This window comes from Ictidomys tridecemlineatus, chromosome 8, assembly GCF_052094955.1.
Source record: "Ictidomys tridecemlineatus isolate mIctTri1 chromosome 8, mIctTri1.hap1, whole genome shotgun sequence".
NCBI lineage: Eukaryota > Metazoa > Chordata > Mammalia > Rodentia > Sciuridae > Ictidomys > Ictidomys tridecemlineatus.
In genome coordinates, this window is record NC_135484.1 from 142,779,487 (window position 1) to 142,798,791 (window position 19,305).

The 19,305-nt window shown below is 43.4% G+C and overlaps 1 protein-coding gene across 1 annotated transcript; it reads left to right on the top strand.

Annotated features, from left to right (window-relative positions):
* Positions 1-9,168: 9,168 nt before the first annotated feature.
* Positions 9,169-11,343, top strand: LOC101954919 (cAMP-dependent protein kinase type I-alpha regulatory subunit). Its single transcript, XM_040282153.2, has one exon. It carries the CDS (start codon positions 9,531-9,533, stop codon positions 10,683-10,685), a length of 1,155 nt encoding a protein of 384 aa, XP_040138087.1. The 5' UTR covers positions 9,169-9,530; the 3' UTR covers positions 10,686-11,343.
* The last annotated feature ends 7,962 nt before the right edge of the window (positions 11,344-19,305 follow it).

Here is a 19,305-nt window from a genome sequence, read left to right on the forward strand (position 1 = left end):
AAGACCTTCATGGGCAGTACCTCTTTAATGGAGAAAGGAAATGAGGCATGAACAGGGTAAGTAACTTGCTCAAGGTCACCCAGCTGGGAAGCAGAGGAGCCCGGATTTTAACTCAGGTCTAATCCAGAGCCAAGTTCGTACACGCAGTAGCAAACTACCCACATGAACAATGATCCAAAATACAGCCTTCAGCCACAGCTGAGGGAGCAATTGGTAAAACTTAACAAAGTCAGATAGTAATGGCTCTCACCGGGAGCGAAAGTTTCTCCAAAGTTGGATGCAGTTGACATTTACGACACAAACTGGACCTTCTCAGAATGTGCACAATTGCTCACCTGGAGATGCCCTGGGTGCGTGGCCTTTCTCCGGCCTGCCTGGCTGGATTCAGGCCGGGCTCTGGGGACCTTGCCACCAGTGGTGGACTAGGCTGCTCCCTCCGTCCCTGCAGCCTTCTGTGCTCACTGTCTGCACAGCCCGCTGCCAAGGCACGACCCTGCTCTCTGCACAGAACCACCTTCCTGAGTCCCCTGCTTTCCAAAATCAGAGCCTGGCGCAGGAGGTAGCTGGGTAAATCCTCCTGCTCTTTGTCAGAGCTGAGATGGACCAGGCCAGAGGGTGAGCCTGGGAGTCAGTGCTTAGATGCGAACCAAGGGACCCCGCAGCAGGCGCAGTTGCTATCCAGATGAGGTTAGGAGGAGGCTCACTGGGAGATGGAATTAGACATCGGACCCAAGGGGAAGTCAAGGCCAAGGCCAGAAATGCAACATCCAGATTTGTGGACTGAGAAGCCACAGCAGGATGGGAGGCCCGAAGCCAGAGGGCGAGCGGAGGCTGGAGGTGGCCAGGGGAGAGTCGCAGGTCGGCAGCAACAGGGCGCCCATGTTGAGACACGCGGCTCCAGGCCCATCTCCCAATTCAAAACACAGATCAGGCCACTCTCACTTCCTTTGTTTCCACGTTCACCTGGAAAAACTGTGACAGGAGCCACATTAATGCAGTGAGGCCACCTGGAGCGGTAAAACGCAAGGTGACCTGAAGTCACACAGGAAGAGCCCGGAGCCCTGGGAGGACAGGAGGCTTACAGGGAGCGTAAAAGGAAACCGAGTGGTCAACAGAGGCAGAGGCCAGCACAGGCAGAGACCCTGCTCATGAAGGATGACACAGAGCCAAAGGTCGATGCGGTGGAAGTTTCTGGAAAGGTAAACTTTGAGTTTCAGCTGAGATTTAAAAGATCCAAGCCAAATGCCCAAACCAGGGAGCAGGTAGAGCGCCATCAACTGACAGCCAGAGTCCAGAAGATTCCAAAGGTTGCAATGGGGACCGTGACAGTGAGAAGGACAAGAAGTGGCAAGAGAGAGGACGCCCACACCTCCAGGCAGCTTCACCAGGGAAGCCATGCTCCCTGAGCGAGGTGGGAGAAGGTGGCAAAGTCCCCAGGGGAAGCCGGCATCCGGGCACTGCCAGGCAGGCACCACCCGCAGGAGAGAGATTAAACTCCAAGGGCAATTTGATGAAAAAGGAGAAAGGCAATGAAGGGCCTGGGGGGGGGGGTTGCAAAGAGGAAGAAAAAATAACTAAAAATAATAAATAAAGGGCAGGAGAGGTAGCCCCTGGGTTCAATCCCCAGTACCACCAAAACATAAATAAAAGCAGGATTATTCTCTGAGCTCTTAGGAGAATCGGATACAACGGCTCCTGAGGGCAGGTTCCAGGGTCTCTCTTCTGCTTGGAAGGCGGAGAGAACTGGGGAGGAGCCAGGTTAGGCTGCCCGTGGACAATCAGTGATTGGCCCGTCACCTGTGTGGTCCTCTGCACTCTTGGGCAACCTCCTATAATGTCATTAGAAATTGTATCATGTAGATGAGAACGTGACATTACATATTTGGTATGTTATATACCATATGATAGATACGTACATACTAGAGGAGTTCAATATATCAATATTGTTAGAAATGACATTATAATCAGTGGCGATACCCCCGTTAGGTTGCGTGATTAACTAGATTACCCAATTATCATTCAAAACGCAACAGAGAGAAGAGTTCAGTGCCCACACTGCAAAACCACAGGTTCAAGTGTGGGCCTTGGGGGTCCCAACCGGGTGATTTGATCAGGCATCGGTTCCCAGTTCCACGTCACACCCAGCTGTGGTGGAGAGGGGCAGAGGCCCTAGGTTTCAGGAAATCCAGGGAGAGTCAGCTGAGTCCATTCTGCCTCTGGACAGAAACAAGGCCACACAGCCACCGAGAAGCACCTGAGCTGTGAGCCAGCCGCCTGGAGGGAGATCTGAGAGCAGGTGGAGTCCTCCTGAGCCAGCGGGCAACCTGATGTGCCGAGTCCTTCTGGAGCAAGCCGGGTTTTCTGGAGGACTCGTTTTGATAAGGGTGATCTACAGATAGCAGAAGCACAGGGTGATTCAGAAAAATCTCACCGGTGCAGGGAGGCTGGGGGTGGGGGGACCTCAGAAGACACATACATTTGCTTTTCGTGGCCTGAAACAATTGTGATCAGACGACTGTGTCAGACACACAGAAACTCCTGCTTCAGAGAAGAGTCAAAACATTATTAGAGCTCCTTATTTGGGGCATAACTACTTGATTTCCTAACAATAAAAGGAAATAAGTTGAAGCTATTTGTTCAAATATCAGTGTCTTGTGAAATCGTTCTTGCCCTTGGGGAGGAGAATCTAAGAACTCGTCCCCTATCCATCACGCAGACATCCAGGAAAAGGACCTGCGCAATCCCATGCTATTACCGACACCTCTCATTTATCCACCTTGGGGTTATCTGTAAGATGGCCCCTTCAGCCCCCAAACTTCTGGGCCATTTCCTGCCACTGTTGAGAAATACCCAAATATTTTAACAGATTTAACAAAAAATCTGGTTCAAAAGTGTTTCCTACAAAAAATAGGTACTGTCTTCCAAAGCCAGTGAAAGTTGTTGAGTTTCTGTTCTTCAGATGACTCTCTCCCACCAGAAATTTGCATTTCAACAGAAATGGCTAAGATTTCCCTCCACCACATTTACCCGGCAGAACTAAAACACTGCCCATCTCACTTAATCAGACGATACTTTCAAACACCTTCTCAAACAAACGGGAACTCTAGTACCTTGCAGATAACAGGAATTCCATAAACTGGCTTCTGATGGTTGAATGACTGATGGGTACCCTGGATCCCTCTGCCTAGCTAATGTCATTCTCCTCTCTCCCCAGCATGGTCTCCCCTCTGGCCACACTGGCCTCCTAGTTCCCAAACACACTCAGAAGCATCCTTACCTCAGGGCCTTTGCACTTACGTTCTTAGGCTCGGAGGCCTCTCTTTATGATAAGGGTTACTCCCTAAGAAATCTTCCCACTGGATGCAACACAGCATCCCCCAATCCATCCACACCTCTGTAGCTACCTACCACTCATCCCTACTTTTCCCTCTTGTCACTTCTGAACTTCTGAAATCTGCATATTTAACTTGTTTATGTTTACTGTCAGTCTCTACCATATAAACTCCACGATGGAAAATCTTTGTTTTGCGTGTTTTACTTACTTTAGTAGCCACAGGACCTCGGACAGGGCATGGTTCATAAGGGATATCACTAATAGTGAATGACGGTTGGAGAAGAAAACTAAGTGTCAGGGTGAAACAAATGAGAAATTAAATTTCCTTTTTCCTGGGACCTGTTCTGAGCATGTACACAGCCACTTCAATGCTATTGTGAAAGTGGACTTTCTTTCTTAGGTCATCAGGATGTCCCGTAAAGTATTTGAAACCCTAGGCCTTCGGTGATAAAGCTTGCTGATGCAACTTGATTATAACATAGCAGTACGAACCCAGGCACCAGTGGTATACTTGAAATGTAACTATGTGCTTGTTGCTAAAGGATTAGCTGGCAATATGTTGAAATAACCGGTTGCCCTGATCTGATAAGGCCACAGTCCCAGTGACTAGCCTGCTTGATAAGAATGAGCATTGCACCCAGCTGGTCCCATTAGAAAGGCCCCCGGGGCCGTCTTCCTACAGAAGCCCAAGGCAAAGTGCAAGAAGCTACCATTGCACCTGCCAGGACTGGCTCCTGGAGAAGTGTCCCTCCTCCCACTGGACAAGAAAGGACGCAGCTTCCCCGGGATCTGCCTGAACCCAGCCCTTATCTAGGGTGGAAAGAAATGTAACCCGTAACTGCCCAACTTTCCAGCCTCTCCCAGTCTCGGGAAGACAGATTCGTTTTACTCTGAGAATCTACACGTCTATGCAAAAGTGTTCTTCTCTCATCAGAACAGGAACTTGATTCATCTTTGCTTCTAGATCTAGAAAGTCAGCACTTCATCAAACTAATATACAAAAAGATAAGAACCTCAGTTGCCAGGACCTCTAAATAACACCAACAAATATTTACTGAGTGTAAGACACTGCGCCAGCGGCCGCCTGGGGGGAGGATGCAATCTGAGCTGTCCTGTCGAGATCTGAAAAGACAAAATCTCAGTAGGAACAGCAGGACCCCTGATAACCAGTGGAACCCCAGGATAGATTTCTGAGAGGGCCCTAGCATTCCTGAGTGAAATGGTAAATAAGACTTTAAACTGACAGATGGAGAGAGGCTGGGAAGACAGAATACAGCTTTAAAAAAGAGAGAGATGACAGTAATAAAAGAATAAAATCATGGCATTTGCAGGTAAATAGATGGAGCTAGAAGAGATAACGCTAAGTAAAGTTAGCCAATCCCAAAAAACCAAAGGCAAATGTTTTCTCTGATATAAGGAGGCTGACTCATAGTGGGGTAAGGAGGGGGAGCATGGGAGGAATAGAGGAACTCTAGATAGGGCACAGGGGTGGGAGGGGAAGGGAGGGGGCAGGGGGTTAGAAATGATGGTGGAATGTGATGGTCATTATTATCCAAAGTTCATGTGTGAAGACACGAATTGGTGTGAATATACTTTGTATACAACCAGAGAGATGAAAAAAGTGCTCTATATGTGTAATAAGAATTGTAACGCATTCCACTGTCATATATAAATTATAAAATAATTTTTTAAAAAAGAGATGAACCTACTGAGGACCCCAGAGACAGTCTAAAACGAAGGGAGATAAGGTCTCAATCTCAAGTCCAGGAGAGTCTAGGAACGGTTCCTCTTCCTCTGTGAGGACACAGGTTTGTGTTTGGAGAAGAATATTTTGAGTGGGATGCCAGGTATTGTCACATAAATTAATCTCCAGCTTCTGGAACTTTCCGAACCTCTCGCTTCCTTCCTTTTAAGTCCTTGAATCCTAAAAGAGAGAGGGTCTTTTAATGAAATAAGACATTAAAGATATGCAAGATCATGGGTATAATCAAGAAGCTCGGAGCTGGAATGTAGCTCAGTGATACAGTATGTGCTTAGCATGTTCATGTTCAAGGCACTGGGTTCAATCTCCAACACCAGTTGAGGAGGAGGAGGAAGAGGAGGAAGAGGAGGAGGAGGAAGAGGAAGACAAGCAGGAGCTACATCTCTGTCTTGAATGAACACCACTCTGAGACTCTAGGAGGGCCAGGCTTGCACATATCCTGCTGTGCTTCAGGATGGAACCAAGCCTTGACCTCTTGAGTCATTACTATACACTTAAGTGGAGGGCAGGAGAAGTGGAGTGAGAAAGAATGAAGGGATATCCAGGAGGGGAAATGGCCTCCCACTTCCATCAGAGACAGCTGTCTGGCGAAAGCAACGAATGTTCTCTATCACCCTTGGGATTACAGCAATAAAAGAATAAAACTATGGCATTTGCAGGTAAGTAGATGGAGCTAGAAAACTCTGCCGCAGTCTGGCTGCAGCAAAATAACCAGGGGGTGACGAGCAACTTGTGTAGATTGATACAGCAGGAGTGGGAGCCGTTTATTGTAGGACAGGAGGGGTATATATACATTCCACACAGCTTATCTTAATTTACATAAACTAGATACAGCAGTCAACCAATAAGGAATCTCCACACTTAATGGCTCGCTGGCGCCACCTCACAAACCACTCCCTCTGGCAAAATGCCAGGCGACATCCTGACTTGTTTACAGACCCTGACAAAACTCCATCTACTTACCTGCAAGTTGGGAGAACTCCAGATCTGAGGCTGGTGACTCCTGCCAGCCATCAGTTTCTAGAAGTAAAATTTTACTGAATCATGGCCACAGTCAGTTTTTCTCCTGTCTGAGATGCTCTTCTACTTCACAAGTTGAGAAGTTGTGTACAGACTCTGTGGCCCTCAAAGTCAACAGAGTCATTATCAGAAAGTTTGCCAAACCACTGGTTCAAACAGGAAAGAGACTCTGCTCACCCAAGGTGCACTCTTTGTCAGAAAGCTAAAGAGACTCCGGGGTTCTCCATCTTTCCCCTGCTGCCTACCCTCCCTGGGTGCAGCTCTTTATCCCCCTCAACTCTAGTCTCCATTTACATTAGCCTAGAGGAGAAGGCCAGTGCACCCACCTTGGGAATGGGTGACATCAAGGACAACACCACCTTTCACAGTCACGGAAGACACTGCGACAGATCTGAAGAAAAGCAGCTCCGTGCTCTTCTGTGAACACTGAGAGGTAGGTTTTCCTTCCAAAGTCTCAAATGTCTTAGGGGTTTCATCAACAATCACAATACTCTTCATAAGAGTGTATGTCTTTGAATGAAGTGTTCTTTTTAAAATACAAATAACTAACATGGATTGAACACTTACTAGAACTATCTCGTTGGATCCTCATGGGATCCCTGGGAGAAAATGACTTTCAATCCCCATTCTGCCCAAGAACAAACCAGCGGGGAGAGGAGTACTAGTCTGTTTTTTTTGTTTTGTTTTGTTTTATTTTTGTTACTAGAATGAAATACCTGAAGCCAGGTACTTCTGAAGAAAAGATGCTTAGCTCACAGTTGGAGAATGGAAGTCCAAGACAGGGCAGGCCCCCTGGCTGAGACTCTGATGTGGGCGTAATGGCAGATCAGAGTGTGGGAGAGATCACCTGCCAGAGTAACTGGGTTCCATAATCTCCTCTGAAGGCCTCCCATGGACCTAGGGTCCTTCCAGTAGGTGCCATCTCCTTTTCAAAGTTTCATCTCCCAGTACTGCCCCAGTGAGGACCAAGTGCCCAGCACCTGAAACCTTGGGGGAAATCCACATTCCAACCACAGCAGATGGCTTAATTAATTTGTCCGCGGTCACACTCACAGTAAATGGACAGCAAGTTTTCAGTCCACTTCTGAGATATGCTCCTGACCACTAGGTTATAGTATTAGTTGCCTGAAGAAAATGTGAAGGGTTGGGAGTGTAGCTCAGACCAGTCGAGCACTTGCCTGGCATGCACAAGGTCCTGGGTTCAATCCTCAGCACTAAAAACAAACACACACACACACACACACACACACACGGAAATGCAAAAACAAACTAAACCAAAAATCTAAACAAAAATAATTGCTCATCTAACACTCAATATTTAAGAATCTATTAAATGTTAATACCAAATACTAATATGGAAGGACAATATTAGTTTTTATTTATACCAATTAATCTGATTTTTTAGATAAATATCTTCTATGAAACTTATAAAAAAACTAAGTTTTTTTTTTTCTCTTCTGGGTCTTTATTTGGTTGGAAAGCATTTCTCAGTTATCCCTACTAAACCCAAATATGTAGTACTCTCATAAATGTAGTGATTTTCTTATTACATCTGAAGTAAAGACAGTTAAAGAAAGGCAGACAGCTCCAGTTTTTCCCCTTTATGTAATCCTATTTGTCAAGATACTTACAAAACTTTTAGAATTACTAGGAATAGCACCCTGATGTCTTCAATCTTTCAATTCTTGTACTTTAAGAATTCATCATTCTGCTAATTCATCAGAGGCTCCCAAATAGCAACTCCTCCTTTGTTCATGACTCAAAACATCAGTTAACAATACAACTCATTCACTATGTTTCAATTAACAACTTTGGACCAAAAAAAAAAAAATCAACTAACTTTGGAAAGAAAGTTGCAAAAACTAGAATCAAACTCCTGAAAGATTAGGCTTCTGTCTGCATAATTTCCTCCAAAGAATCGAGCCTGAAAGTTGTAAATGATCCTGCCAGAAAATTTTCCTCTGGTTTCAGTCAATATTATAGGACAGAAATACTATGTGGTGAAGGACTGAAAAATACGTTTTAAAGATATGAACGGACAGAGACTTCCAGTTTTCACTTTGGCATGTAAGAAGCTTGGAAGTCTGTACTCTATCCTAGGTTAAAAAGCGGAACAAACTGAAAATCAGTAACTCTACTTAAATCTGTCAGAGAAAGTAAGGTCATAGGGCAAACCTCTGCCCCGAGAATTGGAGAGACCAACCAGCAGACATAGAGATTTGCAACTCAGGAACCAGTGCTGTAGGCAAACTTGAACTATAATTGATGAATTGCTGGAAACTCAGTGTGGACCAGTCTAACAGTTAAAATTCCATATGACCCAATCACAGAGGATCCCTATACTTTCATAATCAGAGAAGGATCTCCTTATGCTTTCAGCAGGAAAACTGAAAAGGGGATCTTTTTAAAATAGACCAGTGCACTCAGCACTTATTTTTCTGACTTCAGGAGAAACTATCTTACTAGATCGTAACCCACTGGAGTTTGATCAGAACCTAAGCTAGCTGGGAGAAGGGATGGACCATACTCTAAATCCCCCCTAGTCTTCCCAACGTATTCTATGAGATCAGCAGTGCCCTAATATCCAAACAAGACAAAGACATTCCACAAAAACTACAGACCAAGAATACAGATGCAAAAATTCTCAACAAAATATTAGCAAATCAAATCCAGTAGTGTTTGAAAAGAACGATACACTAAGAGCAAGTGGAATTTAAGGCGTCCAAGGTTGATTCAACATTCAAAATTGAAGAGAATCCATCCTATCAACAGGTCAAAGAAAAAATCATAGGATCATACCAACAGATGGAGAAAAAACATTTGGCAAACTCCAAGCAGTCAAGCTAAGAGTATTCTTAGCAAACCAAGAACAGAGTTGAATTTCCTTGACTTCATAAAGAATCTCCATCTAAGGCCCCATGTAGCACACCACCCGGCCGCTCTCGGCCGCACTCGGCCGCACTCGGACGCACTCGGACGCTCTCGGCTACTCTCGGCTGCTCTCGGAAGTGGGGCCTAGCGCACCTTGGCTTCCTCGCGGCCTCCTCGCTCCCTCGCCCTCCCCCATTTCCGGAAGGACAACAGCTCGCTTTTACCGGAATCCGCCATCATTTTCCCCCCCGCCGGTTTCGGCTGATCTCGAGGCCCGGCAGGAATCCTCGCGTCCACCCTTCCCTCTAGCCATTCCCCGAGATCCGTTTCCCCTCTCCTTCGCGGGCCTGCCTGCCCCGCACCCCGCGCGGTGGTCTGGGCCTGACTCCTCCGTTTCCCCGGGCGCCTCCCCCTGCCCCTCCGCTCCCCTTCCCCGCCCCCCGGGCCGCAGGCCTCCTCGCCATCCCGGAGGCCTTCCCACTGGCCTGGGATGCGGGGTGGGCCCGCTCGGTCCGGGGGGTCGTGACCGGGGCCTGAGGAAGCATGGCGTCGGGCAGCACCGCGGCCAGTGAGGAGGAGCGCAGCCTCCGCGAGTGCGAGCTGTACGCGCAGAAGCACAACATCCAGGCCCTGCTCAAGGACTCCATCGTGCAGCTGTGCACGGCGCGGCCCGAGCGGCCCGTGACGTTCCTCCGGGAATACTTTGAGAAGTTGGAGAAGGAGGAGGCCAGGCTCTCCCAGAGTCAGCCGACGCCGGGCCCCTGCCCGGAGGAGACGGCGCCGGCCCAGGCGCAGCCGGCGCCGGCCCAGGCCCAGCCCGTGGTGAAGGGCCGGCGGCGCCGGGGCGCCATCAGCGCCGAAGTGTGCACGGAGGAAGACGCCGTGTCTTTCGTGCGAAAGGTCATACCCAAGGATTTTAAGACGATCGCCGCCTTAGCCAAAGCCATTGAGAAGAACGTGCTGTTTTCGCACCTGGATGAAAATGAGAAGAATGACATCTTCTACGCCATGTTCCCCGTCTCCTTCACGGCGGGAGAGACGGTTATCGAGCAGGGCGACGACGGGGACGTCTTCTACGTGATCGACCAGGGAGAGATGGACGTGTACGTCAACGACGAATGGACCACCGCCCTCGGGGAAGGAGGGAGCTTTGGAGAACTCGCCCTCATTTACGGGACCCCGCGAGCAGCCACGGTCAAGGCAAAGACGAGCGTGAAACTGTGGGGGATTGACCGGAGCAGCTACCGAAGGATCCTGATGGGGAGCACGCTGAAAAAGCGCAAGATGTACGAAGAGTTCCTCAGCAAAGTGTCGATTTTAGAGTCCTTGGACAAGTGGGAGCGGCTCACGGTAGCGGACGCCCTGGAACCGGTCCAGTTCGAGGACAGGCAGAACATCATGGTGCAGGGGGAACCGGGAGACGAGTTCTTCATTATTCTGGAGGGGTCGGCTGCCGTGCTGCAGCGTCGGTCCGAAAACGAAGATTTTGTTGAAGTGGGAAGATTGGGGCCTTCCGATTATTTTGGAGAAATTGCCCTGCTCAAGAACCGCCCTCGCGCGGCCACGGTGGTTGCACGTGGCCCCTTGAAGTGTGTGAAGCTGGATCGACTTCGATTTGAACGTGTCCTTGGCCCGTGCTCAGATATCCTCAAACGAAACATCCAGCAGTACAACATTTTCATGGCACTGTCTGTCTGAAACCTGCCTCCTTGTGCCTCCCTTTTCTCCTTTTCCCTACTCATGCATCACTCTTGCTTAATTCTCTGTCTGAAGCGCCAAGGGGCCACTGGCATCACACCTTCTTGTCTATTTATATGAAAAAGTTGCTTTTATTGCACCGTCCTCGGTTTGGAGCATTCACTGAATGCTCGCACACAAATAAATATAGAGTTCTATAGACTGTGCTGTTGCTGCTTCTCTCTGTGTAGTGCTGTGTTCAAACTGGGCAGTGAGTGCCATGCTTTTTTGGTGAGGGCAGATGCCAGCACCAATGAATTACCATAGAGTAATGATGTAACATTGCAAGGTTTTTTTGTGGGACATAATTTTCCAGTCAAGCATATTTAGACTGTGGCCAACTATGCTGTATTTCTTGGTAGAATAAATGGGTTTTCACTAAGCGGTATGGATTAGGAAAAACGGATATAGAAAAAACAGAACAAAAAGACATCTGCCTGTAATCAAAACTAGTTTAACCCCCATTTTTGCTCATTATTAGATGAATTTTTGTTTGCCAGACTAATTTGCCTGGTTTTGTTTGTATCTTATTACTGTTTATTCTCCAACTCTGAATAATTTTTAAGTGTGGCTATCTATACCAGCCCTTTAAGTTTGAAACCAAATCATAGACTACAAATAGTGGCTTATGATTTAACTACAACTGCCTCAGCTCACAGATTTTATTTAAACAGCTAGTGCCAAATACTGTTTCTGATGCGGAATTGAAAATAAGAATTTGAGATCTACACTTTTGGTTGTTAACTTAGAACTTTTGGTTAATATATGTTCTTCATTTGACTCCAGTATGATGTCCTATGTTCACTAGACTCTGTTTCCAGGAAATTGGATTTGCTGAGTAGATACAGATAGAGAAAATGACACAGAAAAATGAAGGTGATGTTGCTGAAGGGAAGAACCAGTTGGACAAACTGCATTGTCAAGAACCTTCCCCCAATAAGTTCATTGAGACATGAAGTTTAGGAATAAGTTTTGTACTTTGGTTTAACACTACCCCTCTCCTTTTTATGTCAGCTAAAACTTACGATGAGGTGGGGTAGGGTAGGATGAGGTGGGATGTGTCTATGTGTCTAAAAGTCCATCCATCCTGCTGGAAGACCTGCTTTCCTGCCTGTCCTGTATTTCTATGACAACCTTTTTTTTTTTCAAGTCAACTTGTGTTTTGAGTCTTATCTGTAACTCAGTATTTTCCTGCCTTATGAGTTATAATATTCCAACAATACCTAACAATTTATTTTTATTATTTTTAAACACAATTTCACAGTTCCATAATGTAGGCACTTTTATTTTCATTATGATTTATGTATACTGTAGGGTAATATTTGGGAGTGATTGCAGCATTTTTCCATCTATGTGCAACTGGTTCTGATTAATAGTCCTTTCTCCTACTTTTTCCCAGGTAATTTAAATTGGACATGATATATTTTTCACAGATTTTAGGTTGTTACTAACTTTAGAATATAAATCTGGGAAAGAAAATTTATTTACATGTTAGTGTGGGATAAAAAGCCACCTTGTTTCAAGTCTTTTAATTTCTAAAATTTACATTAAATGAGGGTTTTCTGCTCTATACTTTGTGTTTACCTATCTTTTTATACCTAAAGAATTAAAAATTTTAAAAATATGTTCTTATTAACTTAAAGAACATCTACAGGTAACATCATTTTTTTAAAAAATATATAGCTAACATCAAGTTTATGGTGAGAAACTTGCAGCTTTCCCATTAAGATCAGAAACAAGAATGTCCTCACTCATCACTTCTTTTCAACATTTTACTGGAAGTCCTAGCTAATGCAATATGACAAGAAAAAGAAATAAATGATATACAGATTGGGAAGGAAGAAATAAAACTGTCTTTGTTCATAGATAACAAGATTGAACAAGACTCACAATAAGCCTCCTGAAACTAATAAGCAATTACAAGAAAGAATGTTGGATACAAGATTAATATACAAATACCAATAACTTTCCTAAATATTAGCAATGAACATTCAAATTAGAATTTGAAATAAAAAATGCATTAACATCATTTAAAATTACATCAGAACCCCAAAAAATGAAATACTTGGGTATAATTTAAAACATATATACAAGATATATATAAGGAAAACTAAAGAACTTTGATTAAAAATATTTTAAAAGAATCAAATAATGGAGAAGTAATTTGTGTTTATGGATATTATAATATTTTAAAGATGCTAGTTCTTTCCGACTTAACCTATGTATTCAATTAAATTCCAATCAGTTCCCTAGCATGTTATTTTGTGGCTATTGACAAACCAATTTTAAAGTTTATATGGATGGATAAAAGACTCAGAATAGCTGAATTAATGTTAAGGAAGATCCAAGGTAGAATAATAACACTAACTTCGAGACTTACTATTAAAATGCAGTATAATAAGTGGTATCTATGAACAAATAGACAAATCAATGAAGAAAACATAAAGCCAAGAAACATTCACATAAATTTTATCAATTGATATTTGACAAAGATTCAAAATCTGGGGCTGGGGATGTGGCTCAAGCGGCATGCGTGCGGCCCGGGTTCGATCCTCAGCACCACATACAAACAAAGATGTTATGTCTGCCGAAAACTAAAAAAATAAATATTAAAAAAATTCTCTCTCTCTCTCTTTCTCTCTCTTTAAAAAAAAAAGATTCAAAATCCATCAATTATGGTTCTTAATATATGCCTACAAGAAAACTTAGGTCCACATAAAAATTCACAAATGGATATATAAGAACTTTATTTTTAATGCTAAAGCTTAAAGCAACCCAAATGTCCTTCAGAAGTTCAATGGATAAACTTTGGTACACCCAATCAATGAAATATTCAATACTACAAAAAAAATGACCTTTCAAACCATGAAAACGTATTTTACTAAGTAAAAGAAACCAATCTTAAAAGGGTGTATACTATATGATTCCAACTATATGACATTCCGGAAGACAAAACTGTGGAGATGATGAAAATATTAGTAGCTTCCAGGGACAAAAGGGGAAAGACAGATAGGCAGAACACTCAAGATTCTTAGAGCAGAGAAACTGTTCAGTACAATACAATAGCAAATACTTGTCAATATATATGTATCAAAGCCCATAGAATGTACAGCATCAAGAGCAAAACCTTACAAACTATGGACTTGAAATGATAATGTTGTGTCAATGAAAGTTCATCAGTCGTAACAAACATACCATTCTGGCATGAGACATTGATGACAGGAAGGCCATGCATGTGTGGAAACAAGGCACCCTGCACTTTCCACTCAATTTTCTGTGAACCTAAAAAGGGTTAACATATATGAACTACAAGTATATAAGGAGATCTTTAAGGAAAACCCAAAATCCTCATCCACATTAGCATCCAGTGGACAGGTGATGTGTTTTGATGGTGAGAAAGCACACTGCCCCCCACCACCATTACCAGATTTGAGGCCTGGCTCTGTGCATATTCTGAATATTGGTTAAAACTGGAGGGAAACAAACCAATGTCACTTGCCATGAATTTGGCCCACTTAGTTGTTGGAAATCTTATAGTTCTCAAGAGATTTCCTGTTGCTCTTTTGCCACTGAGTTTGAGGTTATACAGACACACAAGACCAAAAGTCACGTCTGTGAAGAGGCCACTCTGCTGGCAAAACACTTCTCACTCTGAGGTTCTCTCTGGGAAGAAAGTCATTCATTCAGAGTTCTGTGTCTACCATGGAAACTCTGGCCAGAAATGAAACATCACCTGCAGGAGAAAACTAGATTCAGAATATCCTAAAATCCATTCTGGTCATTTCTTCTCAAATCTAGTGTTTGTTGAAGACCAAAGTGCTTTCTACAAGCGAAACAATGACAATGTAGACTAAATTTGTGGTACTAGATCCTCAGAAACACAGCAGGCCCGTTCTGCAGCTGGAGACCAGGATAACCATGTGCAGAAGGTGCATTCCCTGTCTTGTTACTGCAGAGGGAAGCTTAAAACAGTAGAAAGAGGATGGAATTGGGAGTCAGGAAAACAGCATCAGTCTTTGTTCTGAGCTGCTGAAGAGCTAATCCATATTGGCTTCCTTATTTGCAAATATAATATTTGCCCTTTCTACTACACAAAACTATTGCAAAAACAATGTAATATAAATAAAAAGACTGTGAGAAAACACAAATGTAGTGTAGGCATGTCCTACTTAGGTTTATCCAAGATGGCCTCGCACAAAATAATGATAGGTCGGTGATATGAGCCAGAGCACATTCACATCCTCAGGAGTGCCTCCTTTAGAGACTCTCTGCCTTCCCCAGATATCCCAGGAACTGCCTCAACCACATTCCCTCTCCCTCCTGCTCTCATCTTACCCATCACGGTATGACCTCTGAGCACGCTATTCATAACCTCAAGGCTGGAATCCCAGTGGCTTGCAGGTCTCTGTAATGACTATTAGCCAGACAATGATCTCCCGTCCATGCATAATGGAGAAGGCTGGAAAAGAAGCTTCCTCCCCCACCCTTGGGAGATCCCACATTGAATACTTTTTAATACTTGCAGTGCTCCCAGATGGCTGCACAGCCCAGGGGGCAATTGTAACGATAGAAACTTTAGCCTAAAATTTTTTTAATAAAGACCACAGAGTGGCAAGATGAAGGCGGCACTGGTGAGCCAGTGCACGATGCATGTTTCAACTCTTCCTAAAGAAAGCCTGCCTATTCTGCACTCCACCGTCTTTTACCCACACCCTGTAGATACACTCCTGGGACAGAATTTCCCATAACCATGTGAGTATTGCTACAGTAGATAGGAGGCCAGGAACTTCTATCCCACATACCCACTTTGGTGGCTACAGGTCCTGGGAGTGCCAGAGAAACAGGGTGTTTGCTTCATGGAGACCAAGCAATTTGTCCCATTTGTCCAAGTGGCTGCTGACAGGTATAGGGAGGGGCCCTGCCCTTCCCTACACACTTGTACAGGTTTTCTCCTTCGCTGTCCTCCAAGAACAGGCACATCTTTTTATTGATTTTATTTTATAAATACATGACAGTAGAATGCATTGCAATTCTTATTACACATATGGAGCACAATTTTTCATATCTACGTATATAAAGTGTGTTCACACCAATTCATGCCTTCATACATGTGCTTTGGATAATGACGTCCATTACATTCCACCATCATTGCTAACTCCCCTCCCACCCCTCTGCCCTATCTAGAGTTCGTCCATTCCTCCCATACTCCCCCTCTCTCCCCCATTATGGGTCAGTCACCTTATATCAGAGAAAACATTCAGCATTTGTTTTTTGGGGATTGGCTAACTTCACTTAGCATTATTTTCTCCAACGCCATCCATTTTCCTGCAAATGCCATGATTTTATTCTCTTTTATTGCCAAGTAATATTCCATTGTGTATATATACCACATTTTTTAATCCATTCATCTACTGAGGGGCATCTAGTTTGATTCCACAGTTTACCTATTATGAATTGTGCTGCTGTAAACATTGATGTGGCTGTGTCCCTGTAGTATGCTGTTACATCTTAAGACTTTAAGGCTAGAAGAAAACATAGAGATCATCCTATTCAAATTTGAGCCTGAATCCTAAAAATGTTAAACGGTTTCCCCAAGATCACACGGTTCCTCACTGGCAAAAGTAGAGAAATTGCAATAAGAAGTTTGAATTGAGAAAATGAAAAGAGAGTCTATAATCATCATGACCTTGATTGCAAATATTCTTTAAGCACTTACTATGATATTTCATAAAATCAAAAACTATCATCAGAAGATTCACCATTATTTTGTGAACCACCAAGACAGAAAATGCTACTAATTGAATCATGACATTGTGGATCATCTTTCAGAGAGATTAATTTGTGAGTCTCAGGATCAAGGAAAAATAGCAGGTACCCAGTATACTATGTACCTAAACATATTTAATTCTCAAAACAAAACTTCTGAGACAGGTAATAGTATTTGAACAATTTTTTCAGGTGAAGAAATAAAGGCTTAAGATTTTCCTAAGTGGCTGACCCAGTCAGATGCAAGCCTGTCTATCCAGGACCTGAGTCTGTAACTGCCTCACATTCTGAGGCTTATAAATATCTTAGAAGCTCAGGAAAGAGGCCATGGAATAGGATCCAAGTTACTCTGGAAGATTCCATCGATTACCTCTCACACCTGGTGGTTTCATTACCTGAAGACAAATGTCAGGAGATCGGCAGTGACCTCTCCACCCTTGCTGTGTGCAAGAAAGAGCTTCTCCTCACTGCTGCCCTGTTATCCACCAGCAGCTCCTGGAGTATAGAACACAACTCAGGATGGACCTGCTGTCTTCCTCTTGGAAGCGTATGATATTCTGAGAAACAGTCATTATTTTCTGGATTTTATAGGTTCAGTATTTTGTTTTTTCTACTTTTAGTGTTTAAAATTTTTATGATTAAATTTTTTTGCATTTTTATTATTTCATTTTAGTTATACATAATATTAGTATTCATTTGGACCTAATTATACCAGCATGGAATATAATTTACTCTAATTGAGTCCCCACTACTTCCCATTTCCTCCCCTCCAGCTTCCCCCTGTTCCTTTTCTTCTCTCTATTCATTTTTCTTCTATTTATTTATACATATATATTTTTTTTTTTAATTAGTATTTTATGGATGTATAGAGAGATGAGATTCGTTGTGGTATATTCATGGGAAAGTTTGGTCAGATTCATCTCACTATCCTTCCCTTTTTCTATAATTAAAGTTTAAAAAATTCAGACTACTATATGGATAATGGTCAGTGGTTATTAAACCTTTGCTATTTACTCCAGCTCTAATTTTGCTTAAGATCTTATGCAGGTTGAGAATTCCTTACTTGAAATGTTTCAGATTTTGTATTTTTTTTTAATTTTAGAGTACTTGCATATAAATGAGATATTTTGAGAAACAGAAATTCAAACACAAAATTTAGCATGAAATTCCTTTGTGCTTCCTAGGCACCTTAGACACATAGCCTGAAGTAATTTCATACAACATTTTTAGCGTACCTGCATTTTGACTGCAATCAGTTCCGTGAGGTCGGGGGAGTGAAAATTTCCATTTGTAATGTCTTGTCAGTGTTCAAAAAAATTTTGGATTTTGGAGCATCTCAGATTAGAGATGCTTAACCTCTACCTAAAAAAAATGTCTCAGTCCAAAAAATACACCTAAAAGACACAGCAGAGAGGGTACATAGAAGAAATTGCTTGATCAAAATCTTGCAGGGCAATTAGCTCAGTGTCCAGAGGAGACGAAGAAAAACGATGCATAAAAAACAAAAAATACAAAAGTCCTTAGGAAGACCAGGAAACTGAAAGTGGCATTGTGGCTTGCCTAAGCACCAGATCACACACGGCAAGTGGCCTGTTTCTCCGGGTACTCACCTGTGAGCCCTTTTGCTGTTTTCCTGTGCCTTCTCGAAATGTCATAGACTGGGCTCAAGTGCTCATGAGGAGAATGAGTGGCTGATCCTGCCACACCTGCAGTGTTCCCTGGACAGTCCCGAGTGTGCTCATGTCCTCACACACCCGCTCAGAAAGCAAATGGATCAGGCTTCATGCACGTCTCTCTCAAGGTCAAGGAGAACTCTGGCCTAGTGTGTCTATCAAAAACAAATCTAAGGGGCTGGGATTGTGGCTCAGCGGTAGAGCGCTCGTCTAGCCCAGACGGGACCCGGGTTTGATCCTCAGCACCACATAAAAGTAAAAAAATAAAGGTGTTGTGTTCACCAAAAACTAAAAAATAAATATTTTAAAAAAAATAAAAAATAAAGGCATTGTGTTGTGTCCATCTACACCTAAAAAATAAATATTAAAAAAAAAAAACAAAAAAACAAGGGTGGCCTATGTTTATAATCCCAGAGGCTCGGGAAGGCTCGGGAAGCTGAGGTAAGAGGATAGCAAGTTCAAAGCCAGCCTCAGCAAGTTAACAAAGCCCTGTCTTAAAATATAAATAATAAATAAATAAATAAAAAGAGCTGGGGACACTGGCTCAGTGATTAAGCACACCTGGTTTCAATCCTCCTTTTTAAAAAAAAACAATGAGAGAAGGGAAGTGTAGCATTTGCATAAGGGCTTAAAAAAAATCTAACTGGACTCAAAAAGACAGGTAGGCCCAGTGGTACATATCTGTAATTCCAGCAGCTCAGAAGGCTGAGGCAGGAGTATCACAAGTTCAAGGCCAGCCTCGGAAACTTAGCAAGACCTTATCTCAAAATAAAAATATTTTAAAAAGGGAACTGGGAATGTTGCTCAGTGGCAGAATGCTCCTGTGCTCAATCACAAATACAGGAAGGAAGGGAGGGAGGGAGGGAAGGAGGGAGAGAAGGAAAAGAAAAAACAGAAAGGAGACTGACCTTATTAGCAAAGTTAAGGCAGCAGAATCTTTGATTTTTCATTGCAGTAGGGGTGACTGTACTGATGCCCCATGCAGCTTGGAGAGAAAAAGGAGAATGAGAAACATAAAACAGACTTAGAAAGAGGGAGGGTTTGCTGAAAAGTTGACAGAGTCACAGTCCCTTATGTTGGCTCAAGAGTGAAAGAGCAAAATTTGGCTGAAAAATTGATGCTGAATTTTTCAAATGGACACT